The sequence below is a fragment of the Cibotium barometz genome, chromosome 1 (genome assembly GCF_041138505.1).
Source record: "Cibotium barometz isolate CiBa-2024 chromosome 1, ASM4113850v1, whole genome shotgun sequence".
Taxonomy (NCBI): Eukaryota; Viridiplantae; Streptophyta; class Polypodiopsida; order Cyatheales; family Cibotiaceae; genus Cibotium; species Cibotium barometz.
The window spans coordinates 77,064,265-77,088,577 of NC_141046.1; the positions used below are offsets into that span (position 1 = coordinate 77,064,265).

General features: G+C 45.4%; 1 protein-coding gene and 1 long non-coding RNA gene across 6 annotated transcripts; one reads left to right on the forward strand and one right to left on the reverse strand.

Moving 5' to 3' along the window:
• Nucleotides 1-1,220: 1,220 nt before the first annotated feature.
• Nucleotides 1,221-24,313, reverse strand: LOC147642446 (uncharacterized). Of its 4 annotated transcripts, none has more exons than XR_015267139.1 (4): nt 23,782-24,254; nt 16,522-16,736; nt 16,299-16,436; nt 1,221-1,337 (listed from the first exon to the last, which is right to left on the reverse strand). It is a non-coding gene; the product is annotated as an uncharacterized LOC147642446 (long non-coding RNA). The 4 variants fall into 4 exon arrangements; XR_015267138.1 differs by lacking the exon at nt 1,221-1,337 and adding an exon at nt 24,264-24,313 and having other exon boundaries at nt 14,374-16,436; nt 23,782-24,153; XR_015267140.1 differs by lacking the exon at nt 1,221-1,337 and having other exon boundaries at nt 14,374-16,436; nt 23,782-23,906; nt 23,977-24,254.
• On the forward strand, nt 1,231-23,187 carry LOC147642447 (serine/threonine-protein kinase Nek3-like). 2 transcript variants are annotated; one of them, XM_086806605.1, is made up of 14 exons: nt 1,231-1,361; nt 1,844-1,910; nt 2,077-2,142; nt 15,396-15,442; nt 15,547-15,592; nt 15,708-15,788; nt 16,057-16,099; nt 16,256-16,305; nt 16,538-16,619; nt 16,704-16,753; nt 20,584-20,657; nt 20,752-20,803; nt 20,957-21,601; nt 21,706-23,187. In XM_086806605.1, the coding sequence occupies exons 1-14, from the start codon at nt 1,261-1,263 to the stop codon at nt 22,936-22,938; spliced, it is 2,637 nt and encodes an 878-aa protein (XP_086662731.1). In that variant the 5' UTR covers nt 1,231-1,260; the 3' UTR covers nt 22,939-23,187. The 2 variants fall into 2 exon arrangements, with proteins under 2 accessions (XP_086662731.1, XP_086662724.1); XM_086806598.1 differs by having other exon boundaries at nt 16,538-16,753.

Genomic DNA, 24,313 nt, shown 5'->3' on the forward strand with positions numbered 1-24,313 from the left:
AATTTCTAAAACAGTTTGATTATTAATGGTGGTGAAAGTACGTGAAATCATCGTATTTGAGCATTTTTCTTCCTGACTGGCAGCGCGTCTAAAGTTTCGCTATTTTTAAGAGTAATTTTTTAAAATTTGCACTCATTTATGCAGAGCTTCAGTAGTCCCCTTGCTGATGCACGTGAGACGGGGCTCTAAGATAATATTGTGGAAAAAAAATAAAAACAAACACGAGAGTGCCAAATCTAGACAATCCTCAGCACTCTGTTGCAACGTCTTTACTAAAAAAACGGGTAAACGGGTGGCGGTTTGGCTTGCCGCCAAGTATTAGCTTTTGGAGAAAGTCGCCGATGGTTCAAAATTAATCGCGCAAAACATTTTAAGGTTTTGGTTAAGCCATGTTTTTTAAATGGATTTGTGTGTATTAATTACTGTGAAGAGCATTTCTATGGTTTTGTCCTGCAGTGCGGAGGACTAGCCAGCCAGTAGTCGTCGCCCTCGTCTATTTCGATCGAGGGCCCATTTTGGGGTGTGGGTTTTGCGGGGGACGGGGGGTCGTGCAGGGAGGATCTTCGCTTTGCTAGCCTAAGCCCCGATCACCCTCGTCACTTCTCTGCACGCCCCCAACAGGAAAGATAACGCCCTCCTTTCCGTGACATTCCTCTACCCATCAGCATCCTCCTCTTCTTCTTTCTCATTCATTCACAGCTGCCTGCTGTGCAGAAATATGTAAGGTGGTTTCAAATCCTCAACCCCCAATGCACGCGCGCACACAATGAGAGAGACAGAGGGATTGATCAGCTTGTTGTGTGTGTGTGTGTGTGCGCGCGCGCGCGTATGTATGTGAGAGAGAGAGAGAGAGAGAGAGGGAGATAGAGAGAGAAAGATATTGATCAGCTTGTTGCGTGCGTGTGTGAGAGAGAGAGAGACTTTACTTGATTGCTTACATTATGTGTCCTCTGTGTGTGTGTGTGTGTGTGAGAGAGAGAGAGAGAGAGAGAGAGAGAGAGAGAGAGAGGATATATGCTCAAACCAACATTTAATGACATTTGCAGTTAATCCAAAAGTCCGTCTTCACAGATTGAGCAAGAGCTATGGAACTAGCGATGATGCGCATCCATTTGTTGTTTGGTGTATACGAGCAGCCACTTGGCTGTTTCACAAAAATCTGCGAGCAGAACAAGAACTAGCTGAAATCACCCTCTCTTTCCATGTAGCTTTCTCTGTTGAAGATAGCCCTCCTCCACTAACAGCAGCCCCCCACTTTCAATGATGGACTCCAAAATGGACAACTACGAGATCATGGAACAGATCGGCAAAGGTGCCTTCGGCTCCGCCATTCTTGTCTACCACAAGCTTGAGAGAATGAAGTAAGCCTCCTAGCTTTATTGCTAATCTTAATTTCAATCTCTAATCAGCTCATTATCATGACAAAAATGATGACTTGAAAGCCTAAGCCTCTAATTAGCTCATCAACATCCTTTTATTATCTAAAAAATATGACTAGGAGGTCTATTTAAGTAGACCTTTAATAAGCTCATTGTCATGTTTTAACTAAAATTAATGGGTAATGAAGCCTTAGTCCATTTTTGAAATATCTGGCTGATGCTGCACCATCAAACAAGCTCATTATTAAATTTTTCTACTAAAAAGGATTGAATGCACCATCAAACTTAGCTCATTATCAGCATTTAAGGTTTTAGAAGTGTGGATCTTTTATATGCCAAAAAAAAATCTCCATAGAGCCTTCAAAGGACATCGGATATTATCACCACATTGGCAGGATGATGCGTACCTCTTAAAAAAGGGAGAATTTCTACGTTTTCTTATTGACCTTTTTGAACGTGCATAGGTATGTGCTCAAAAAAATAAGACTGGCACGCCAGACAGATCGGTGTCGTAGATCAGCACACCAAGAGGTTAACATACATAACCCCCATATACCATTTTGCTTCTGTTTGTCAGCTTATAGATGAAACCAAAATGTGCTTCTTATTAAGCTACACATCAGATTCAAACTGGCTTCTTATCACGCTTTGTAGGTTTGGTTCCATGATCTCATCTCTGCCTGTTGTGGGGTTTCAGATGGCCTTGATTTCAAGAGTACATCATCCTTTCATCATTGGCTATAAAGAGTCGTGGGTAGAGAAGGTGTGTTTCTGTCTCTGCAGCCTTTAAAGAGAGTCTTAGAACTAACATTTGAATGGATACTTTGATGCAGCAATATGACCATTTCAACCCATAATACAATGCATGCCACACACATACATCTGCATGCACCTGCCCCTCCCCCCACATAGAGATAGAGATAGAGAGAGAGAGAGAGAGATTTTATTAACGTCTTCCAAAAGACCGAACTTGGCCTATGAGACAAATCAGTGTACCTGTGTGGGGTATCCTCTGTCATCCCAACAAAATGAAAAAGTACTGAACTAAAAAGCTGAATCTGGGTGTGCAATAAGTACAATGAGTGGGGGAGGGGATGGAGCTCTACTACTAGGAGAATACAAAGCTATATGCATGGCGTATACAATCATGATATGCAACCTAGCTAGCTCCATCCTGGACCATACTGGGGGTATAAAATGGTATACATCAATGAAGGGGGTGTCCACAGCTCCTCCCTGAAGAACATGCTTGGGTCTACTCTCAAGCGAGCCAGTCGCTCCGCACCCTCTCTGTGAAACTGAGCTCTGATCTCTGTCATCTCTCTCTGGTATAGGCGTGGTGTCCGAAAGCCAGGTGTCCTCTGTCTCCTGCGGGCTCAGAGTGTCTCTGCTCTCTGGAGAGTAATTCCTTGCTGTGTAGGGGCTGGGAGGGGGGTGGATCTCTGAAAAAATGTAGTAATCTGTGTCTGTCGTCCCCCCTCTGGAGCTGTCTGAGCCTGTAATGATGTCTCTCTGTGACGCTGTATGTCTAGAATGAATCTCCCCAGTATGCGCTGGTCTGCTGCCTCAAAGAGCTGGCGTAGGGAATGTGGCTCTCTCAATAAAATGGGATCTCTCTCTCTGATGGCTGTATATGCTCTGCATCTGCATACATAATGCTCCTCACTCTCCACCTCCTCTCTGCACAATCTGCATACCCTCTCCTCTCAGGGGATCCGTGCTGCTCTGCTAGTCTCGATCTCCAATCGATGTGATGAGACTCTAAGCTGACCAATAGCTACTCGGGAGCCGTGTGGTAAAAAGCCCTCCATGTATCTAGGCCTCTATAAATCCATCATCAGTGATACTCATGAAGTGATCTCTGTAGTACAGCATCTTCGGTGGAAGAGGCTGTGTAGGTGATATCCATGTCTCTCGTGTATAGAGTTGCCATACGTCCCGTCTCAATACTCTGTTCCTCTCACTATGAGAGAGACGGATATGTGGTGCATCCCTGTCATACTGGAATGGTGGTAGATGATCCATGTCTAGGCCATGCTGTGAGAACCAATGTGTGACCTGTGCATACCATGATCCTCTGTCTCTTGCCTCAGCCAGCTGTCTAGATGCCTCAAAAGCTCTGTATGACAATCTGTCCTGTGGCATCTCTCTGAATCTGTCTAGCAGGCATATAGTCTGGAATATGGCCTCTACCATCATAGGAGGCGCAACAAACTCTGCTCGGACAATGTCATGAGGTACTGACGGTTTGTTGCGTATCATGCGTGCCATCATGAGAGCCTGTGGTGCGCTTGTACCGCTGCTCCATACATTAGTGCCGGTGTGACTAATGTGTCAAATAGCCACCCCTTCGTCTGGGGCTCTTGAAAATGCGCCTGGTGGCACTATCTCTCTAACATAGCCAATGCTGCATATCCCCGTGTCAATCTAGCTCTGGCTGCTGAACCCATGGTGAAGCGCGTGGCTGCTGCATAGAAGGTAACCCCTAGGTACACGTATGATGTCACCACCTCCACCTGGCGTCTTGCGAGAGTGAATGTCAGCTGACTCCTGCCCTGTCTCGATGTATGAAAGACCATAACCTTGGTTTTCCCAAGGTTCACAGTAAGACCCCTCTGTGTGCAGAAATCAAGTGCATGTAGATGCTGCTGTAGACCTCCTGGAGACTCAGACACTAATACAATATCATCAGCATAAAGCATAATATGTACTGAGGTACCTGCTAGATCAACTCCATCTCCGCCTCCCTGTGTAATGAAGTCAGCCACCTCATCAATGTATAACCCAAATAGTGTGGAGGAAAGTGGGCATCTGAAACTGGACTTCAAAAATCTGACGGGCGGTGGAACAAACACTCGCACACAAAACACTTCATCACCCATGAGAACCTGGAAAAGGAAAACAAACAGGGGGAGCTAGAGTGCTCCTGCAAATAGTACAAGGACACCGATTGGTCCCAAAACGCAATGGCGCCCCTTGCGGTATTTCTTTACTTGATCAAATATGAGTATAAAGTACAACTTGTCGAATCCTTTACCAATAGGATCCCTTTTAGCTTTTCACCCAGGACTTTTCAAATAAGAACTCTCGTTACTACAGCAAAGCATTCCATAGAGAAGGCACACCTGTACAACACCTCCCTGCTTGAAAAGGTCTTCTCCATCTCAACCATGGATTGCCACGAACCCTTTCCCAAACAGCAGTAGGGCTGTACCAAACCATATGTCCTTCCCATAGTCACAGCCTGCATGTAACCTCCAGAAATCTAGAACCCGTTCACATGAATCCAGAGGCATGCTTTCCACACGAAACCAAAGACCTGTATCTGATAAACCATAGACCTATATCTATAAACCATAGTCCTGTATCCTCGATACCAAAGTCTTGTTTCTTCTCGAAAGACCAATGTCTTGTTTCCATGACAGATAAATCCACATATACACCATCCAATCACGATGCCAAAAACCCAGAGAGAGAAAGATAGAGGACGTGTCAAGCAATCCCTGAATACACATAGGTCCAAGGCAAAGAGCAACACACATCTCTTCCAAGAACATCATCCTGTGCATCTTAACTTGATCCTCTTCATCCCAATCTCGTAAAACAAAGCCTGCTTGCGAAGAGAGAGAGAGAGAGAGAGAGAGAGAGAGAGAGAGACCCCTTGGCTGTTCGCCCCTTGGTGCCTCCTTCAGCTCACCTTCTTCAAGAGAGAGAGAGAGAGAGACCCACGTTGACTGCTTCCACATATGCAGCCACTTGGCGTAGAGAGCCTCCCATCTGAAACTCGTGTGGTTGCCCAACTATCTACAGAGAAATTCCTGCTTGACGCCTCCCTGTCTACCCATCACTGGTTGCCGTCTGTAGTCCACAACCAGCGGTAGGAGCACACCTGGCGGCAGCAGCGGCACACCTGGCGGCAACATCACTCAGCGGCGGCGGCGGTACCTAGTGGCGGCGGTACTCGACGACAGTGGCCGTACCCAGGCAGCGGTGGCGGTTCTGTACCCGGCGGCAGCGGCGGTACTTGGCGATGCGTGTACCCGGCGGCAGCACCTTTGTACCTACCAGGCAGCGATGGCTGTACCTGGCGACAGCACCCAACAGCGACAGTGCTCTAGGAGATGTGCCCATGAAGACCATCCGGCCACCTTCCCCTTGCTCTTGACTCCAAGGTGATGCGCTTCACCACCACACGGCCTGTTACGAATCTCCGCCACCTTCCTTATATAAAGAAACGATGCGTTTTTCTCAAAAACGCCAAAAGCCAATGTTTTAAAAACGCATGCTTTTCAAAGTAAAATAATATTATTATTTTTTAAGTATCAAAGGTTTAAAAACCTTATAAATAATAAAATTTACCTTTTTGTCCCCTTTCACACTTGGGCTGGCCACCATATATGGGTTTCCTTTTCACATTCAAATTGATGCCTGTCACATTGTGCGTCCCGTGCTCGTGCTCGTGCCCGTATCCACCTGCTTGTTGTCCAGAGGGAAAAACACAGGGTCGTAAGATACTCCCCTCTTGAAAAATAGCAAGCGTCCTCGATTGCACTCAATAACATAGTAAGCATCCAATGAAGAAAGAGTCCCCATATGACCAAAAGCAATGCCCCTCCAGTGCATTTGGGTGATGAAATAATCATCCTGGACAATAAAGGCCACATTGTCACATCAGAGTGACAAACAACTCTTGCTTGTTCCTTCAGAACATGCAGTAAAAGTCTAAAACCAAGTGGAAACACGTAACATGTGTTAGCCAAAAACAAAACCATGCATCATTCTACATATGACAAACATATGCATGACACATATATGCATTTGCAAACAATCTGCTCCTCAAGATGCTCTACCCACTCCACAATAACAGTCTCAGTGTTGCTCGCAAGCCTTACACCCATGGATATCCCTGCAGAACCCACGACTGGAGGTACAACATGAGCATATGAAAGCACTCAATGCATCTAAACTATACATCCACGAAGTACTTCCCACATATGTCCCTCTTGATGCTTTACACACTCTACTTATGGCCATCCCGCAGGAGCCACATTCAGTGATACACCATGAACATGGTAAAGTACTTGATGTATCATACCAACATACATGCATCTCACCCTGACACATCCAGAGTATTACCCATGTATCCCCAAGGGTACCAGGATCCAATGGTACCAGAATACAATAATACCTCAGAAAGTGTATAAATACATGCAGAGATAGAGTTCAATCCATATATGAACCAAACCAACTCTAGGACTGCTCGCAAGACTTATGCCCTTCATAGAGTCTCGAAGTGTTAGCTTAGGTTGCTGCAAACTTTGAGCTCAACCAAACCATGCCATTCCAAAGGAGACCAACTCCACAAATAGTATCATCTCAAAATCCAATTGATCGATCCTGTGGTTAAGAAAAGCCAGAACCATATGACAAAGATCAATCTTCCTCAGTCATACCTTAGTTCCAAAGGCAAAAACCATCCATAGTTGCAGTTATAGTTCATGGTGTGGCCGACTGTGAACCATACCCAACTTTACCATCTCATGTGACTAGTACACAATATCATAGAAGTCCCATAAGCAGATGTACTGTCAGCTTCCAGTACCTTCGGGTGAATACAAAGATGTCACCAAGCGACTTCTAGATGAAAAACTGCGCCTGTGTGTAACAAGGGAGTGGAGGTGCTACCCCCCTCTTGAGCATTAGGCAATGCTCCAGACCCCATGCTCTACTGAACCTAAATGAGCCGTAGCAAGAGTCGGCTCCAACTCAAAAGCATCAAGATAAAGTTGCAATACCTTAGGTGAATCTGCTAAGTCACCCTCCTCCATCCACTTCGCATCCATCGGTGAGCAGTTCTTGAACTTCACAAGATAGCGACGGGAAACTTTACCTTTTTCCTTGTGTGCCAGTATCTGCTCGGGAATAAGAACCTCATCAAGTTCCTCTGCTTCCTTCTGAACCTCATCTGATACATCCACAGGCACCCAAAACTTGCTTGCACTCCATCCAAGTGGTAAGCACAAGTCCCTAATGAAGCATAGTAGATCACCACTGCTAAACATAGAAAGAAGCTGCCTTCCGAACCCCATGAAGCCTCCGTGAAGATACCACTGGTGACAAAATGTCGAAAGTCATAGCCTTCAACCTATCTTTTGCACCATAACACTTCATCTGCTTTCTTGTTCCTGGCCAACTACTTCTTGTCCTTGGTATCTTTTCTCCTGAGCTTCATCCTCAGCTTTTACTCTTCACCTCATATAGGCAAAGACTCATAATCTTGTACTGCCTTTTCACTTTCCTCATGTAGAAGCTTTTGATGTGACAACCACGGGCTCGCCTCCTTGAGAAAGTCGATGATATCCCGGTGATGGAACCATGAGACGGCCTTCAAAAATTTGACGGGCGGTGGAACAAACACTCGCACACAAAACACTTCATCATCCATGAGAACTTGGAAAAGGAAAACAAACAGGGGGAGCTAGAGTGCTCCTGCAAATAGTACAAGGACACTGATTGGCCCCAAAACACAGTGGCGCCCCTTGCGGTATTTCTTTACTTGATCAAATACGAGTACAAAGTACAACTTGTCGAATCCTTTACCAATAGGATCCCTTTTAGCTTTTCACCCAGGACTTTCCAAATAAGAACTCTCGTTACTACAGCAAAGCATTCCATAGAGAAGGCACACCTGTACAACACCTCCTTGCTTGAAAAGGTCTTCTCCATCTCAACCATGGATTCCCACGAACCCTTTCCCAAACAGCAGTAGGGTTGTACCAAACCATATGTCCTTCCTATAGTCACAACCTGCATGTAACCTCGAGAAAACTAGAACCCGTTCACATGAATCCAGAGGCATGCTTTCCACAGGAAACCAAAGACCTGTATCTGATAAACCATAGACTTGTATCTATAAACCATAGTCCTGTATCCTCGATACCAAAGTCCTGTTTCTTCTCGAAAGACCAATGTCCTGTTTCCATGACAGATAAATCCACATATACACCATCCAATCACGATGCCAAAAACCCAGAGACAGAAAGATAGAGGACGTGTCAAGCAATCCCTGAGACAGTCTCAAAAATCCAATATAACTGAAGAATCCATGTCCCAAAGAAATGGGCGAGACTAAATAAGTCTCCATTCTCCATAATACCAATATCAAAATCATGTTCCAAGATAAATGGGTGAGACAAAAACAGTCCCATAAGTCCAGATATCATAATCATGTCCCAAGATAAATGGGCGAGACAAATCAGTCCCATAAGTCCAGATATCATAATCCATGTCCCAAGTAAATGGGCGAGACAAAACAGTCCCATAAGTCCAGATATCATAATCCATGTCCCAAGTAAATGGGCGAGACAAAATAAGTCTCCTGCCAACAAGACATCGGTCCACATGACCCTTGGCATAGACATAAGTCCTGCCATGTCCACTTTACCACTTGCACTTCGTGTTGGTACTCTGACCACACACCTTGGATGAGAGGTGGTAGTAACAAGATAAAACAATCACTCGCAGGCATAGATAACCTGGTGTTCCATAACCATTTTTGCTACACATAGTTTATAGGCATTTCGGCCACCAATAGTTTGTAGGCATTTCGGCCACCAACTCACACTACCCTCTCAAGTGCCCATGTTCCCTTCCATCTGCTCTCTATTGTTCCACCCACACATGGTAGAAACAATCTTCAAGAGAGCACGTAGGACAAGAGAACACTACACAGGGTATGTTGTGCTTGTCACTACCCTTTGAAGTGCCCATGTTCCCTTCCATCTGCTCTCTATTGTTCCACCCTCACATGGTAGAAACAATCTTCAAGAGAGCACGTAGGACAAGAGAACACTACACAAGGTATGTGAACCATGAGTTCCATAAGTCTAATGCATCCCAAATAAAGGGAGCCATAAAGAATAATCCATCCCAGTAAAAGGGAGTCATAAACATAATCCATAAACTTGAGGATGAATTCAAATCCCTAGAAAAGAAGTCCAGGAATCCATAGACTTGTATACCATACCTCTTATCACATACTCCGTGCTAACCACACACCTTGGAGTAGAGGTGGACTTTATCCATAAAAGCATCATATCCATGAGATATCCAAAGATTTCTTCTCTATAAACTCGGACAGATTCGTCCATCGAAATTGCTTGTGAAGCCCAATATCTATATAAATCTCGTCCAAGAAAGAAATCTCCATAGATATAATCCATCCCAATAAAGGGAGCCATGAAAAGAATTCATCCCATTAAAGGGAGCCATAAACAATGTTTCCCTGAAACCATCTCAAGGCAAACAACAACACCTTTCTCCTTGCATAGCTATACAAGGGTTAGTGAACATCAATAACACTTCATAGTAAATAGCCAAAGCACCAACTTTGCAAACTCAAAGTATACTTAGCTGATATCAATGAAACTCGCGGCGGGTGCCTAGGGGACTAGGGCCTTTGACACACTTGTTGATACCATCAATGCATATTAAAACACTTAAACATGGCCACAACGTTAACACATATCCATCATCACTTTGCATAAAACATAAAAGCTGGATAAAACATCCACAGATGCTGAAAATGGAGCTTGCACACGTGACACCACATAGAGGCCGGAATGGGCCGACCCCCCCCTTGGAGTATTTTATTACCCAAGGAGAATAATATCATGTACAAGCTTTGAGGGCCTTACTCTCCCCACGGGAGATGCCGGATTATCCATATACAAATGCCATAACACAGCCCAACACGAGGCAACCAAGCCGGAACATAGGCTGTAGAAATGCCGAGCCAACAATATAATCCATATACCTCCATGTGGGTACTGATTCTTCCCCAAAAACCACGGGTCTTCATGCAATAGAAAGGGTACAGCAAGTACAACTCTCCATTCAGCCGGTATAGTAGGTACAATGGTTGGTACAGCTGGTACAGTGGTTGGTACAGCCGGTACGGTGGTTGGTACAACAAGTACAGCAAGTACAGAAGCTGGTACAGCCAGTACAATGGGTGGTACAGCAAGTACAAAAGTTGGTACAGCCAATACAAGGGCTGGTACAGTAGGCACAGTGGTTGGTACAGTCGGTACGGTGGCTGGTACAGCGGGTACAGCAAGTACAGGAGCTGGTACAACCGGTACAATGGGTGGTACAGCAAGTACAGAAGCTGGTACAGCCAGTACAAGGACTGGTACAGTAAGTACAGCAAGTACAAATGTCGGTACAACAAGTACAATGGCTAGAAATCATAATAAATGATTAAATACCCTTGCCTTCAGTATTTCTTCGCGATGGAAGCCTCCAAAACAGTCCCCAACAGTCGGTATTCTTCATGGGCAGCCTTCAAGAGAGAGAGAGAAAGAGAGTAGCCATCATTAGGGCAGCCTGTAACGGTGGTAGAGGCTAGTGTGCAGCAAGAGAGCCTCTAATAATGAAGAGAGAGGGCTCCAATTTATAGATTTAGGCCTCCCATGAGCTAAAATGGCAAGAGAAGGCTACAATGACAAGTGGAGAGCCACACAATAGCTGAAGTGACAAGTGTGAGGCCACTTGTCTCACTTTGATCCACTTTCTAACAAGTGTCAGGCCACTTGTCTCACTTTGGTCCACTTTCTTGCCACATGTCCCCTCAATTCCAGATGTAATGACGCGAACAGAATTTCCATCGGAGTCGGGCCAAAAAATAGCAACTCTCTTAAATTTTAGGAGTGTGGTCCTTTGTATTCTAGGATAATCTCCCATTCCCAAAGCTTGTACTTTCCAAATATTTAAACATCCTGGAGTCCACCAGACCCCTTTCAGACTGGCGAGACAAAACAGTCCCATAAGTCCAGATATCATAATCCATGTCCCAAGTAAATGGGCGAAACAAAATAAGTCTCCTACCAACAAGACATCGGTCCACATGACCCTTGGCATAGACATAAGTCCTGCCATGTCCACTTTACCACTTGCACTCCGTGTTGGTACTCTGACCACACACCTTGGATGAGAGGTGGTGGGCTCAAGTAACAAGATAAAACAATCACTCGCAGGCATAGATAACCTGGTGTTCCATAACCATTTTTGCTACACATAGTTTATAGGCATTTCGGCCACCAATAGTTTGTAGGCATTTCGGCCACCAACTCACACTACCCTCTCAAGTGCCCATGTTCCCTTCCATTTGCTCTCTATTGTTCCACCCACACATGGTAGAAACAATCTTCAAGAGATCACGTAGGACAAGAGAACACTACACAGGGTATGTTGTGCTTGTCACTACCCTTTGAAGTGCCCATGTTCCCTTCCATCTGCTCTCTATTGTTCCACCCTCACATGGTAGAAACAATCTTCAAGAGAGCACGTAGGACAAGAGAACACTACACAAGGTATGTGAACCATGAGTTCCATAAGTCTAATGCATCCCAAATAAAGGGAGCCATAAAGAATAATCCATCCCAATAAAAGGGAGTCATAAACATAATCCATAAACCTGAGGATGAATTCAAATCCCTAGAAAAGAAGTCCAGGAATGCATAGACTTGTATACCATACCTCTTACCACATACTCCGTGCTAACCACACACCTTGGAGTAGAGGTGGACTTTATCCATAAAAGCATCATATCCATGAGATATCCAAAGATTTCTTCTCTATAAACTCGGATAGATTCGTCCATAGAAATTGCTTGTGAAGCCCAATATCTATATAAATCTCGTCCAAGAAAGAAATCTCCATAGATATAATCCATCCCAATAGAGGGAGCCATGAAAAGAATTCATCCCATTAAAGGGAGCCATAAACAATGTTTCCCTGAAACCATCTCAAGGCAAACAACAACACCTTTCTCCTTGCATAGCTATACAAGGGTTAGTGAACATCAAAAACACTTCATAGTAAATAGCCAAAGCACCAACTTTGCAAACTCAAAGTATACTTAGCTTTTCTTTGCCAGGTTGGTCATGAAGCCAAAAGAAATATCTCGTCACTATATTCTTAAGATATCCTGAGATATATCTCCATATAGCTTGCCTGTAAGCTTGATAATATAATCCACAATATCTATATGGAAAGAGTGCTAAACGTGTGCACATAAAGCCAACTTCACACTTCCACGATAAAATTTTGTGAATTCATAAATCCTTAGATCAACAAGCTGTCTATTGCTCATGCTCTTGCTTCATAAGCTATGAAGCGGCTCGCCATGCTTAACAGCAATGATGGTAAGTGTGGTCCCCACTTGAGATCTTTTCTCTTCCTTATTGATAGAAGGAAGCCTCCGCTTCCACGAAAGCCTATGCTCTGATATCAATGAAACTCGCGGCGGGTGCCTAGGGGACTAGGGCCTTTGACACACTTGTTGATACCATCAATGCATATTAAAACACTTAAACATGGCCACAGCGTTAACACATATCCATCATCACTTTGCATAAAACATAAAAGCTGGACAAAACATCCACAGATGCTGAAAATGGAGCTTGCACACGTGACACCGCATAGAGGCCGGAATGGACCGACCCCCCCCCTTGGAGTATTTTATTACCCAAGGAGAATAATATCATGTACAAGCTTTGAGGGCCTTACTCTCCCCACGGGAGATGCCGGATTATCCATATACAAATGCCATAACACAACCCAACACGAGGCAACCAAGCCGGAACATAGGTTGTAGAAATGCCGAGCCAACAATATAATCCATATACCTCCATGTGGGTACTGATTCTTCCCCAAAAACCACGGGTCTTCATGCAATAGAAAGGGTACAGCAAGTACAACTCTCCATTCAGCCGGTACAGTAGGTACAATGGCTGGTACAACCGGTACAGTGGTTGGTACAGCCGGTACGGTGGCTGGTACAGCAAGTACAGCAAGTACAAAAGCTGGTACAGCCAGTACAATGGGTGGTACAGCAAGTACAGAAGTTGGTACAGCCAGTACAAGGGCTGGTACAGTAGGCACAGTGGCTGGTACAGCCGGTACGACGGCTGGCACAGCAGGTACAGCAAGTACAGAAGCTGGTACAGCCGGTACAATGGGTGGTACAGCAAGTACAAAAGCTAGTACAACCAGTACAAGGGCTGGTACAGCAAGTACAACAAGTACAAATGCTGGTACAACAAGTACAATGGCTAGAAATCATAATAAATGATTAAATACCCTTGCCTTCAATATTTCTTCGCGATGGAAGCCTCCAAAACAGTCCCCAGCAGCCGGTATTCTTCATGGGCAGCCTTCAAGAGAGAGAGAGAAAGAGAGTAGCCATCATTAGGGCAGCCTGTAACGGTGGTAGAGGCTAGTGTGCAGCAAGAGAGCCTCTAATAATGAAGAGAGAGGGCTCCAATTTATAGATTTGGGCCTCCCATGAGCTAAAATGGCAAGAGAAGGCTACAATGACAAGTGGAGAGCCACACAATAGCTGAAGTGACAAGTGTGAGGCCACTTGTCTCACTTTGATCCACTTTCTAACAAGTGTCAGGCCACTTGTCTCACTTTGGTCCACTTTCTTGCCACATGTCCCAATCTAAGAGATGGGTCCTTCCATAAACTTTATCTCTAAAAATATCCCAACTGGTAGACATTCTGTCATAGGCACTTTGCCAACTCTTGGTATCTCCTCAATTCCAGATGTAATGACGCGAACAGAATTTCCATCGGAGTCGGGCCAAAAATAGCAACTCTTAAATTTTAGGATAAATTTTAGGAGTGTGGTCCTTTGTATTCTAGGATAATCCCCCATTCCCAAAGCTTGTACTTTCCAAATATTTAAACATCCTGGAGTCCACCAGACCCCTTTCTTTCAGACTGGGAAATGTCCAGGCTGGTGACACCTATACTGCCCGTCTATAGTCCACAACCGGCGGTAGCAACACACCTGGCGGCAGCAGCGGCACACCTGGCGGTAGGAGCATCAGCACGGCAGCAATAGCACTTAGCGGCGGCGGTTGTGCCTGGCGGCGGTGGCAGTACCCGGCGGTAGCAATGGTACCTGGCGGCGGTGGCAGTACCCGGCGGCAGTTTTGTACCCGACGGTTGCGCCTGTACCCGACGACGGCGGCGGTACCCAGCAGCGGCGACAGCGATACCTGGCGGTGCCTGTACCCGATGGTAGCACCTCTGTACCAAGCGGCGATGGCTGTACCTGGCGACAGCGCCCAATAGCGACAGTGCTCTAGGAGATGTGCTCGTGAAGACCATCCGGCCACCTTCCCCCTGCTCTTGACTCCAAGGTGATGCACCTCACCACCACACGGCCTGTTATGAATCTCCGCCACCTTCCTTATATAAAGAAAGGATGCGTTTTTCTCAAAAACGCCAAAAGCCAATGTTTTAAAAACGCATGCTTTTCCAAGTAAAATAATATTATTATTTTTTAAGCATCAAAGGTTTAAAAACCTTATAAACAATAAAATTTTCCTTTTTGTCCCCTTTCACACTTGGGCTGGCCACCATATATGGGTTTCCTTTTCACATTCAAACTAATGCTTGTCACACTGTGCGTCCCGTGCCCGTGCCCGTGCCCGTGCCCGTACCCACCTGCTTGTTGTCCAGAGGGAAAAACACAAGGTCGTAACAGCATCCTTGCTTCACACCAATGGTACTAGCAATAGTCTCGGACATACCTCTTGGGCATCTGACTCGCCCAAAAACCTGCTCATATAATGCATAGATGCCCCATGTCATATTTGCTGGTATGCCAAGGCCCAAGAGACTGCAGGCGTTGAAAGAGCCTCTCTCGTGGTACTGTGTCAAATGCCTTGCAGAAATCCACAAAGCAGCAAAATAGAGCTTTCTCTTCCTCACTCTGGCTTGATCAATCATACATCTCAAAGTGAATACAAAGTCAGTGGTAGAGAAAGCTCTCTTGAAGCCTACCTGCCCTGATGAGCGTAAACCTGCTCGCTCAGCATATAAGCTAAGCTCTTGCTCCAACACTGCACCATAGAGTTTGGCCAACAACTGGAGAGAGAGAGAGAGAAAGAGAGAGAGACAGAGAGAGAGAGAGACTTATATATCTCTATGCTTTTACAGGGATGCTACGTATGCATTGTCACGACCTACTGTGAAGGTGGTGATATGTGAGTTTGACATATTCGTCGTGGTAGCGACCATTGTAAGTCCCAGTGCAGGTTATGCCATGCCAATTTATCTGGATCTGACCATGTTTGCATGGATGGTGCAGGGCGGAGGTCATCAGGAAAGCCAACGGAGTCTACTTCTCCGAGGAGGTGAGTGAAATTCTTGTCTGTATGTTGCCGGTTTTGGGGGTTCCTAACAGTCTCCTGGTTTGGTCGAAGGTGTATGAGTTCTTAAGTACTAATAGAAGGGTCTTCTACTCTTCAGAGACTGTGTAGGTGGTTCTCGCAAATTCTGTTGGCTGTTGATTATCTTCATTCAAATCACATCCTTCACCGCGATCTGAAGGTGCACAACAAGTAATCTGTTAATTTGGTTTGGCTTTGGTACATCTTCATAACAGTTTGAAGTGGGCCCTTTTGCCTGAGTGCCCATGGAAGGGGGTGCGAGTTTGAACTCTAACACCTAAATATACAATACATATAACCCATGGCAAAAAGGAAGAGGAAACTTTGCTTAATTTGTCACAAGCAACATCTCTGGTTGGTCTTTCCTTCCAAAGCAAAGGAAAAGGCCATGCATTTCGTTAACTTTTTTTGGTGATTTTTGTGAGCAGTGCTCAAACATCTTCATGACAAAGGACCAGGACATCAGGCTTGGTACGTCTAGTATTTGCATATGGGTTTATTACTTTCCATATGCCATGTTTGATTTAGCCTAACAGGGCAAAGCCACCTTCATGTTTCAGACTTCTTCAATCAACAGTGCTTTTTTTCTATTACCGTCAATAATGCAATGTTCTTACCTGGCTACAGGAGATTTTGGGCTTGCAAAGTTGCTCAACGCAGACGATCTTACCTCATCAGTAAGTGTGTATGGTTAACAAACAAGTTCGCTTTGACCTTTTCCAGCATGCTTTGGATTTTCAATATACAGCACCAAGGCCACATAGAAAGTCAGTGGGTTCTTGCCCAAGTGGTTGCCTCAGTTTACTCCCTATCAAAGGTCCAAAACAAGTCACGAGTTCAAACTCCTGCAGATCCTTGAAAAAACAAAAGGAAGGTCACGTACAAGGTCTCACCACATTTTCTTGCCAGGTGGTGGGCACCCCAAATTACATGTGTCCAGAGCTACTTGCAGACATTCCCTATGGGTTCAAATCTGACATATGGTCCCTAGGTGCAATGATATCCATTCTCTTTTCTCATATGTATTCGTCTTTTGAAATACGTTTCTTTAATGGAGATGACTTGTTTTTTGCAGGATGCTGTATGTATGAAATGACTGCACACAGACCTGCATTCAAAGCCTTTGTAAGTACTTGGATCTCATCAGTAAATTCTAGCTATGATCGCAAATTTGTTTCCCCAGAAAAGAGACTTCTATTAAGTAAAATAAAATCGTACAAAGGGAGATCTCAAACCAAAAGGTAGGTAGATCTCAACCATAAAAGCCCTGTAGGAGTGGAGGAGAAGAAAATCATGGTTCCACTCTCATAAATCTGATGTGTTTTGTCTGCGCAGCTCTAGAAGGTCCTAGCAAGCATATAGTTACATTAGGTGCTTATGGGACAGCCAAGGCCATCCCTTGAACATGGGAGTTCACCAAAGGCAACATCTAGGCCATGAAGGGGACTGGGCAGCCAGTCGGCTACCTACCTATGCCCCTACATGCAGTCGCCCGGCATTAGAGCCTCCCAACAGGCTGTCGGCCCCAGCACTACTTGCCTATAGGCAGTAGTTGGCCAGCATGGCAATGGGCAAACAGCAGGCGTTGTGTCGGCCAGCAGATTAGAAGCAAGTCATGGGCAGTACCCAAGTCGGCCAGCATTTAAATGCATTAAAAGGTAATAATTGTCCACATGGAGCAGGCCGACAGTACTTCCATGGACCGACCAAGGCGGCCAAAAGAGTGTGAATGATGTCACTCTATATACTGCAGATACACTGGGTGTCATAAACCTGAATACCCTCAAAGGCTTCTGAGCATGTAGTCTTCCAGATATGCCACGCTGTGATACTAGCAATAATCTCCCACATGGTGTCAATATTCAACGAATGTGGTGTGTATCGTAATTGGGGCTATCCTGAAGCAGACATCTCTGAGTTATGCCCCTACAGACAAGTATAACAGGATCTGCTCTCCTGCCCTAATAAAGAAGCTGTGGGCCAGACTGAGTCAACCATGCAATAGCACCCCAAGTAATATAGATAGGATCACTCCCCTATCTACCTAAGAATTGTGCTATAGATACCCAGATCCTCTATGTTCCTCTGCACTCTCATAAGCAATGACACATTGTCTTGGATGAAGCTGGCATCTAGGACAAGAGGGGTCCATGCCAAAAATAGATCTCCACTAGTTGGTGGGCGACCCACCATATAAAAACAGCCAAAAGTAGTAGGATATCTGGGTCCTCATGTACGATTGTCAGAGTCTCTGCTAGAATCTCCTCTGAATGGGGGGTGTATGTCATATGCCTCCAAATGAGGCCTAAGAGTGGGAACTCTCTGGGTCTATCCAAGCATAAGCAACTTGGCATTACGCACAGTGTAGCTGAAGAAAGGTATGCTTCTCATGGGGTTGTCGAAGCTGAAGCATGGTCGATGACGAAGGCTCGCGTCGATGTGAGGCAAAGCACTCCGAGATGATAGTGGCAACGGAAAAAGGTAACGTCGATGACGATGATGGTGGTGCAGTCTCTGATGACACGGGTGCTGCGTACCTGAAGTAGAGAGGGTTGCCGTCCCGAGTGGTGCAAGCTCTGGTGACACAGGTGCTGCGTACTTGAAGCAAAGAGGGCTGCCGTCCTGATGTGTAGCAGATCGGGCTGCTGTCCTCCCAATGTAGCAAAGAGGGCTGCTGTCCCAAGGGCTGTGCCAAAATGCACAAGATATGCTGGATGTGAGCCCTGATGTATGCACTGAAGAAGGCTGAGATAAACGCTGATATAAACCCTGACGTAAGCCTGATGTAAGCGCAGAGGTGGGCTGATGTATGCTGCAGCAAAAGCAGATATCTGCTGAAGCAAAATGCTGATGTAAGCTGATGTATAAACGCTGATGTAGGTGCTGACAAGTGCTGAAGTAAAACGCAGATGTAGGTGCTGACAAGTGCTGAAGTAAAACGCAGATGTGAGCAAAAGAAGGCCTGATGTAAGCGCCAAGAAAATAGCCAGATGTTGGCTGATGTGAGCCCTGCAGAAGGCGGCCTGGACCAGCAGAGGAAAACACAGATATGAGCCTCTCCTTGTAGGCGGCCAGGTCCTAATATGGCGATGAAGTGGTACACTGATGATGAGGTATGGGCAATGCTATATATAGTAAAGGGGGGTGCTGGTCGGTCACCATAAAGGTGTAGGCCAGCAGCCAAGACAAAAACCCCAAAAAATAAAATATAAAATAACTAGAAACTCCCTTTTTAGGGCTGGAAAAGTGCTGTTTCTTCACCCCCCCTCTCAGGCCAAAAAGGGGACCATGAGAGAAGATGAAGAATGCTAGGGTCCCACACAGACACAATGGTAGAAGGAATGTATCCCCCTCTGGAAACAAGATCTGATAAAGTCGGAGAGGGCGATCGTGATAGCAAAGGTGGTGTGGATGAGGTGATGTGCATGGGTTGATCGTCTCCCAAAGTATGATCTTGAACAGGATTCTCCACTGAGTAAGAAATCCCATTCCCTATGTGGTCCAGATCAGAGTTTGGAGAAGCATCTTCTGGTGAGAAGAATCGGTCCTCTGGGAGTGCAGGTAGACGATCCATGCTGGGTGCTCTCGAGGTGTTCAATCCCTTTGCTCACGATAGCTCTGATACCATGTGAGGGCAAAAGGACGTAAGGACCAGATATATGAGAGATCAGAGTAAAACCACACAACATGAATAATGTGAGTGAATATATATAAAAAGGTGAGTCCAGATATGTACAAGAGCCCTCGTATGAGAGGTCCCTTTGAGCAAAAAGAAGACTAGTGCTGAGGTAGAGAAGGATGTCGGAGCTGAAGCACGGTCGATGACAAAGGCTCGCGTCGATGTGAGGCAAAGCACTCCGAGGTGATAGTGGCAGCGGAAAAAGGTGACGTCAATGACGATGATGGTGGTGCAGTCTTTGATGACACCGGTGTTGCATACCTGAAGCAGAGAGGGTTGCCGTCCCGAGTGCTGCAAGCTCTGGTGACACGGGTGCTGTGTACTTCAAGCAGAGAGGGTTGCCGTCCTGATATAGCAGCGAGGGCTGCTGTCCCGATAAACGCTGATATAAACCCTGACGTAAGTCTGATGTAAGCGCAGAGGTGGGCTGATGTATGCTGCAGCAAAACGCAGATATCTGCTGAAGTAAAATGCTGATGTAAGCTGATGTATAAACGCTGATGTATGCTCTGATGTAGGCGCTGACAAGTGCTGAAGTAAAACGCAGATGTAAGCAGAAGAAGGCCTGATGTAAGCGCCAAGAAAACAGCCTGATGTTGGCTGATTGAGCCCTGCAGAAGGCGGCCTGGACCAGCAGAGGAAAACGCAGATGTAAGCAGAAGAAGGCCTGATGTAAGCGCCAAGAAAACAGCCTGATGTTGGCTGATTGAGCCCTGCAGAAGGCGGCCTGGACCAGCAGAGGAAAACGCAGATATGAGCCTCTGCTTGTAGGCGGCCAGGTGGTACCTGATATGGCGATGAAGTGGTACACTGATGATGAGGTATGGGCAATGCTAATACATCTACAGTCATAAGACCAACAAGAAGTGACATACCAAGCTGTGGCAGACAACACCTGGCTTACCACCAGGGCTCTAGATGCCAGATCAACCTTCTTGGAGCTCCAATGAAGGAGATTTTTCTTTATGCTCATGAGCACAAGGGAAAACTTATCCCGACCTGTCTATCTTGACCTGGCATCATCCAAGATATCTAGCAGTGTGCCCTCTCTCCATCCATGTGAAGCCAACATCTGTGCCCCAATCAATCCTCTCGGAGTCACTGACCCAAAATCGATAGACTCATGCCAAGTTATAAAGGCCCATATTGCTAGACAAAACTCTTCCAAGGCAGTGTGAAATGAAGAATGGGCGGGTTGTATGTGAAGTTTCTATTTGGATTTGTTGGTCTAGAGGCTAGATAACAACTTAACCTTGGAATTTCAATTTTCTGTCAGGATATGCAAGGCTTAGTGAGCAAAATCAACAAGTCTATGATTGGACCTTTGCCAAGCATGTACTCTAGCCCCTTGTAAGTCTACCCTTGGTTTGTTTCATCCTATATCAACGCTTCTGATCATATGGTACAGTTTTGACCAGATATGTTTGTGATTGCATTTTTGCAGTAAGAATTTGATAAAAAGCATGCTCCGGAAGAATCCAGAACATCGACCTAGTGTGAGTTTACAAACTTGATGAATGCAGGGCACGTTCAACCGCTTCTGTGTGTTGTAATGTGTTAGTTTAACTCATTATAGCCTTTAATTAATTTGCTTTTCACACTTTCTGAGTTGATAGGCCATACTTTATTTGAATTGACTTGGTTTTCAGGCTTCTGAACTACTCAAAAACCCTCATCTGAAACCCTTTGTGGCTCAATGCCGGCTGCAAAGTGGCCTTATCTTGGCCGGAACTGCAGTACGAACTCTACACAACTTTCATCTCAATGATGAGATCATAGATAAAAGCCAAGATACTAGTCACCTCAGCAGTGACAGGGAGAGCTGCAGTATAAGTGCGAAGGCCAGCCCTAAGAAAGCACATGATTATGGAGATGCCAAAGTTACTGTCCTTCACAGAGGTAACTTAGTGGTCAATGGTGTGGGTGGCGTTGAAGTGTGTGACTGGCCCATGTTTGACAATGAGAAAGACATACTGGGTGCTTCGAACAGAGGATATCTGCCAACCAAACATTCTTCTAATGAGGCTAACACGGCAGCATGGACTAATGAAGTTGAGAACTACTATGCAGCCGGCATTCGTCAGAAAAATCAAGAAGACTTAGATGGTGCCAGAGGAGCTGGTCCTGGGAAGATTCAAGTGAAGCCTCTTCAAACAACTGGTAGCAGGGTGAGTAAAGGACTTCCTCCAGTGACTACCCCTCGGACGCCTGAAAAAGCAGGTGCTTTTCGCTTCAGGACTGAATCCACAAAGAAGGTCACACAAGAGCTTACTCCAAAGCATGCATCAAACTACGTAAGTGCGGTTCACTCATCCTGGCTCGAGTGTGAAATACTCTTCTTAGATAATAGGTGAGTGCTGGTGCCATTTGACAGTGCAATTATATTCTTTTTGTACAGCCAATGACAGGCAATTCCCCAAGGATAAGAATCCGAGCAGAAGCCTTGCAAGAGGACACGGAGGTGAGGGCTGCATCAGTAAAACACAAGTCAAGTACACCGACTACCCCCGTGTCAAGGAGAGCTTCTTTGCCTCTTCCCAGCAAGCCCATCGTTGCTACCCACAGGAGCACTTCACCGGTAAATTCTCGCCAGATGCCTGCTGCTGGTAGCCCGAGAAATCTCACCCCAAGGAAGGCTAATGCACTTCTCTATGAAGGTGAAACTGCCATGTACGAAGCTGCAAGAAGCTCTACACATAACAGAATGACAGTAGGCTTGTCCAGAGGCCAAACCATGCACAACAAGCATCATGCTATTACAGAAGACATGCCCTTGGAGTCTCCCCGACTTCCAAGAATATCCGACTCCATCAAAAAGGCTGTACAACTTGTTGGATTGAAGAACAATCATTCTCCTGATATCTCTGTCAACGCTCCAAGGCTGGATTTGATCCCAGAATTCAGCCTCTCCACACAAGACACGCTTGGCTCAGAGAGAGCTGGAAGCAGTGAGGAACAGTACAAGGGTGCTACAGCTCAGAGTAAGCATGCCGGAGAAGTTTCAGACTCTTCCACACCTACGAGTGGGAGAAAATTTAAGTCATACATGCCATCATATGAGATCGCTACCTCATCGAATTTTGCTGCTCGCTTTGATGATGAATATGAGCATGGTGATAAGACCCAGGAGAAAGGCACAATCAACATCAATGAGAAGGCACCCGCTGTGCGGCCGGCATACAATGATGTCATACATGTGATCCGGCATAGCACTTTCCACCTTGGTGGGGAGCAACAAGAGCAAGAGAGTGAGTCTTACCACAAGATGGATATCAGCAGCCTTCTGGATCTGCCAAAATCTGATGTGGATGTGCTGTCTGTACCCACGGGCACCACCATCACCAGCCAGCACATGTCTGAGCAGCATGCGAGTGTTTCCAACCGTGACATTGACTTCCATCGGACGAAGAGCTTTGATGTGAAGTCTTACCGACAGAGGGCAGATGCACTTGAGGGTTTACTGGAGCTGAGCGCCCAGCTACTTCAACAGCAGAGGTTGGAGGAGTTGGCCATTGTGCTGAAGCCATTTGGTAGAGGAAAAGTCTCACCAAGGGAGACAGCTATGTGGCTGACAAAGAGCTTAAAGGGGATGCTCGGGGATAATCATTATGGTTTGAAACTTGATAGTTAAAAAGAAGAATATGCTGCAAGGGTGTCTAGAACCCTCTAGAAGAATCTAGAAGCTTCTAGATCCTTTGAAAAACAGGCAACCTGGGTTTGTTTGCTTGAGTGCAAATAGCTCTTGAGTCTTATGTGATGTTTATGTCTTAATAACTGCTGGACATGTGCTGCACTTTCCATCAGCCAGTCACTTCACTAGATCAGTGCCGTTGCAAAACATTTTTTGAACTTCTTGTCTCTGTAATTAATGGTTTTTTGAGCTGTCTCTTACCCCATTTTGAGGTTCTTGTCTCTCTAATGAGTGCTTTATCTCATTTTCTCCCAATTGTCTTCAACTATAATGACAACCTAAGGAAGCTTTGTCGTAGATACATATTCACCTAAAGATGTAGATACATTATATATATATATATATATATATATATATATATATATATATATATATATATATATATATGCTTAGTGCAGCCGATTGGATTAAAAGTACCTTATTGAACCTTAGGTGAATATGTACCTTAGTGGTACAAAGATTCCATAAAAGGAATTGCAATTCACAAGGGAGTGCCCTATCCCTGCATCCCAAGTTTATGCTGGGATGGCCACCACCTAGAGAATCATTCAATGTTCTATGCTATGCGTGGCTCGAGATTCCTCACCAAAAGACCTACTTTAAAATCTCATCACCGTATGAAACAAGGCCTTCAATTATGATTAGAAGAGAAAAACCAAGACAGTTGACAGTTGGAGGCTGTAGCCAAATTTGCATTAACATATACTGAGCATGAAGAATATGAGAAATCATCGTTGATTGAGCGGCTAGTTTCATGAGCAGTTTCTGGCTAAAAGTTATCACCTGTCTGTCACCTTTCGATTCCACAAGGAGCAATGGGTCCAAAAGGGCCAATCTCAGCCAATCCTCCATCTACCGTCTTTTCTCTGTCCTTCACTACATGGGTAGTATGGCATCGTAGCATTGGCCTAAGGCTTGACAAAAATTAGGGTTAGAGAGAGGAAAAAAAAACAATTTGCTTTTGACACAGAAAGTCACCTCACAATTGCGCTTGTACATAGCTCTCTTTTGTCGGCAATTGGTTTCAGTTCCCCTGCTTATCAGTGCAAGGTCAGGCGTGCAAGAAACAGCTCCTGATGGCCATTGCCAAGGGGCTTATTACTGCGCTTCCCTCTTCTCAACATCCTCACAGACTCCCGCCTCCCCCCGGCTCCGCTGTTTTCGTTGTACACAGACCAGAGAGAGAGAGAGAGAGAGAGAGAGAGAGAGAGGGTTAATGCAGAGGTGAAGGACAAAGCTTGATATGTAGAGAGCGTGCGGACAACCCCGAGTGCGGCAGAGGGTGCCTTTGGTGCCAAGTCAAAGTCGTGTGATC

Excerpts from the sequence above, each read along its gene's own strand:
- LOC147642447 (XM_086806598.1), top strand. The coding sequence starts at position 1,261 with ATGATGGACTCCAAAATGGACAACTACGAGATCATGGAACAGATCGGC. Across the intron at positions 16,100-16,255 it reads GGACCAGGACATCAGGCTTG|GAGATTTTGGGCTTGCAAAG; the intron begins GTACGTCTAGTA and ends ACCTGGCTACAG. Across the intron at positions 16,306-16,537 it reads CAGACGATCTTACCTCATCA|GTGGTGGGCACCCCAAATTA; the intron begins GTAAGTGTGTAT and ends TTTTCTTGCCAG.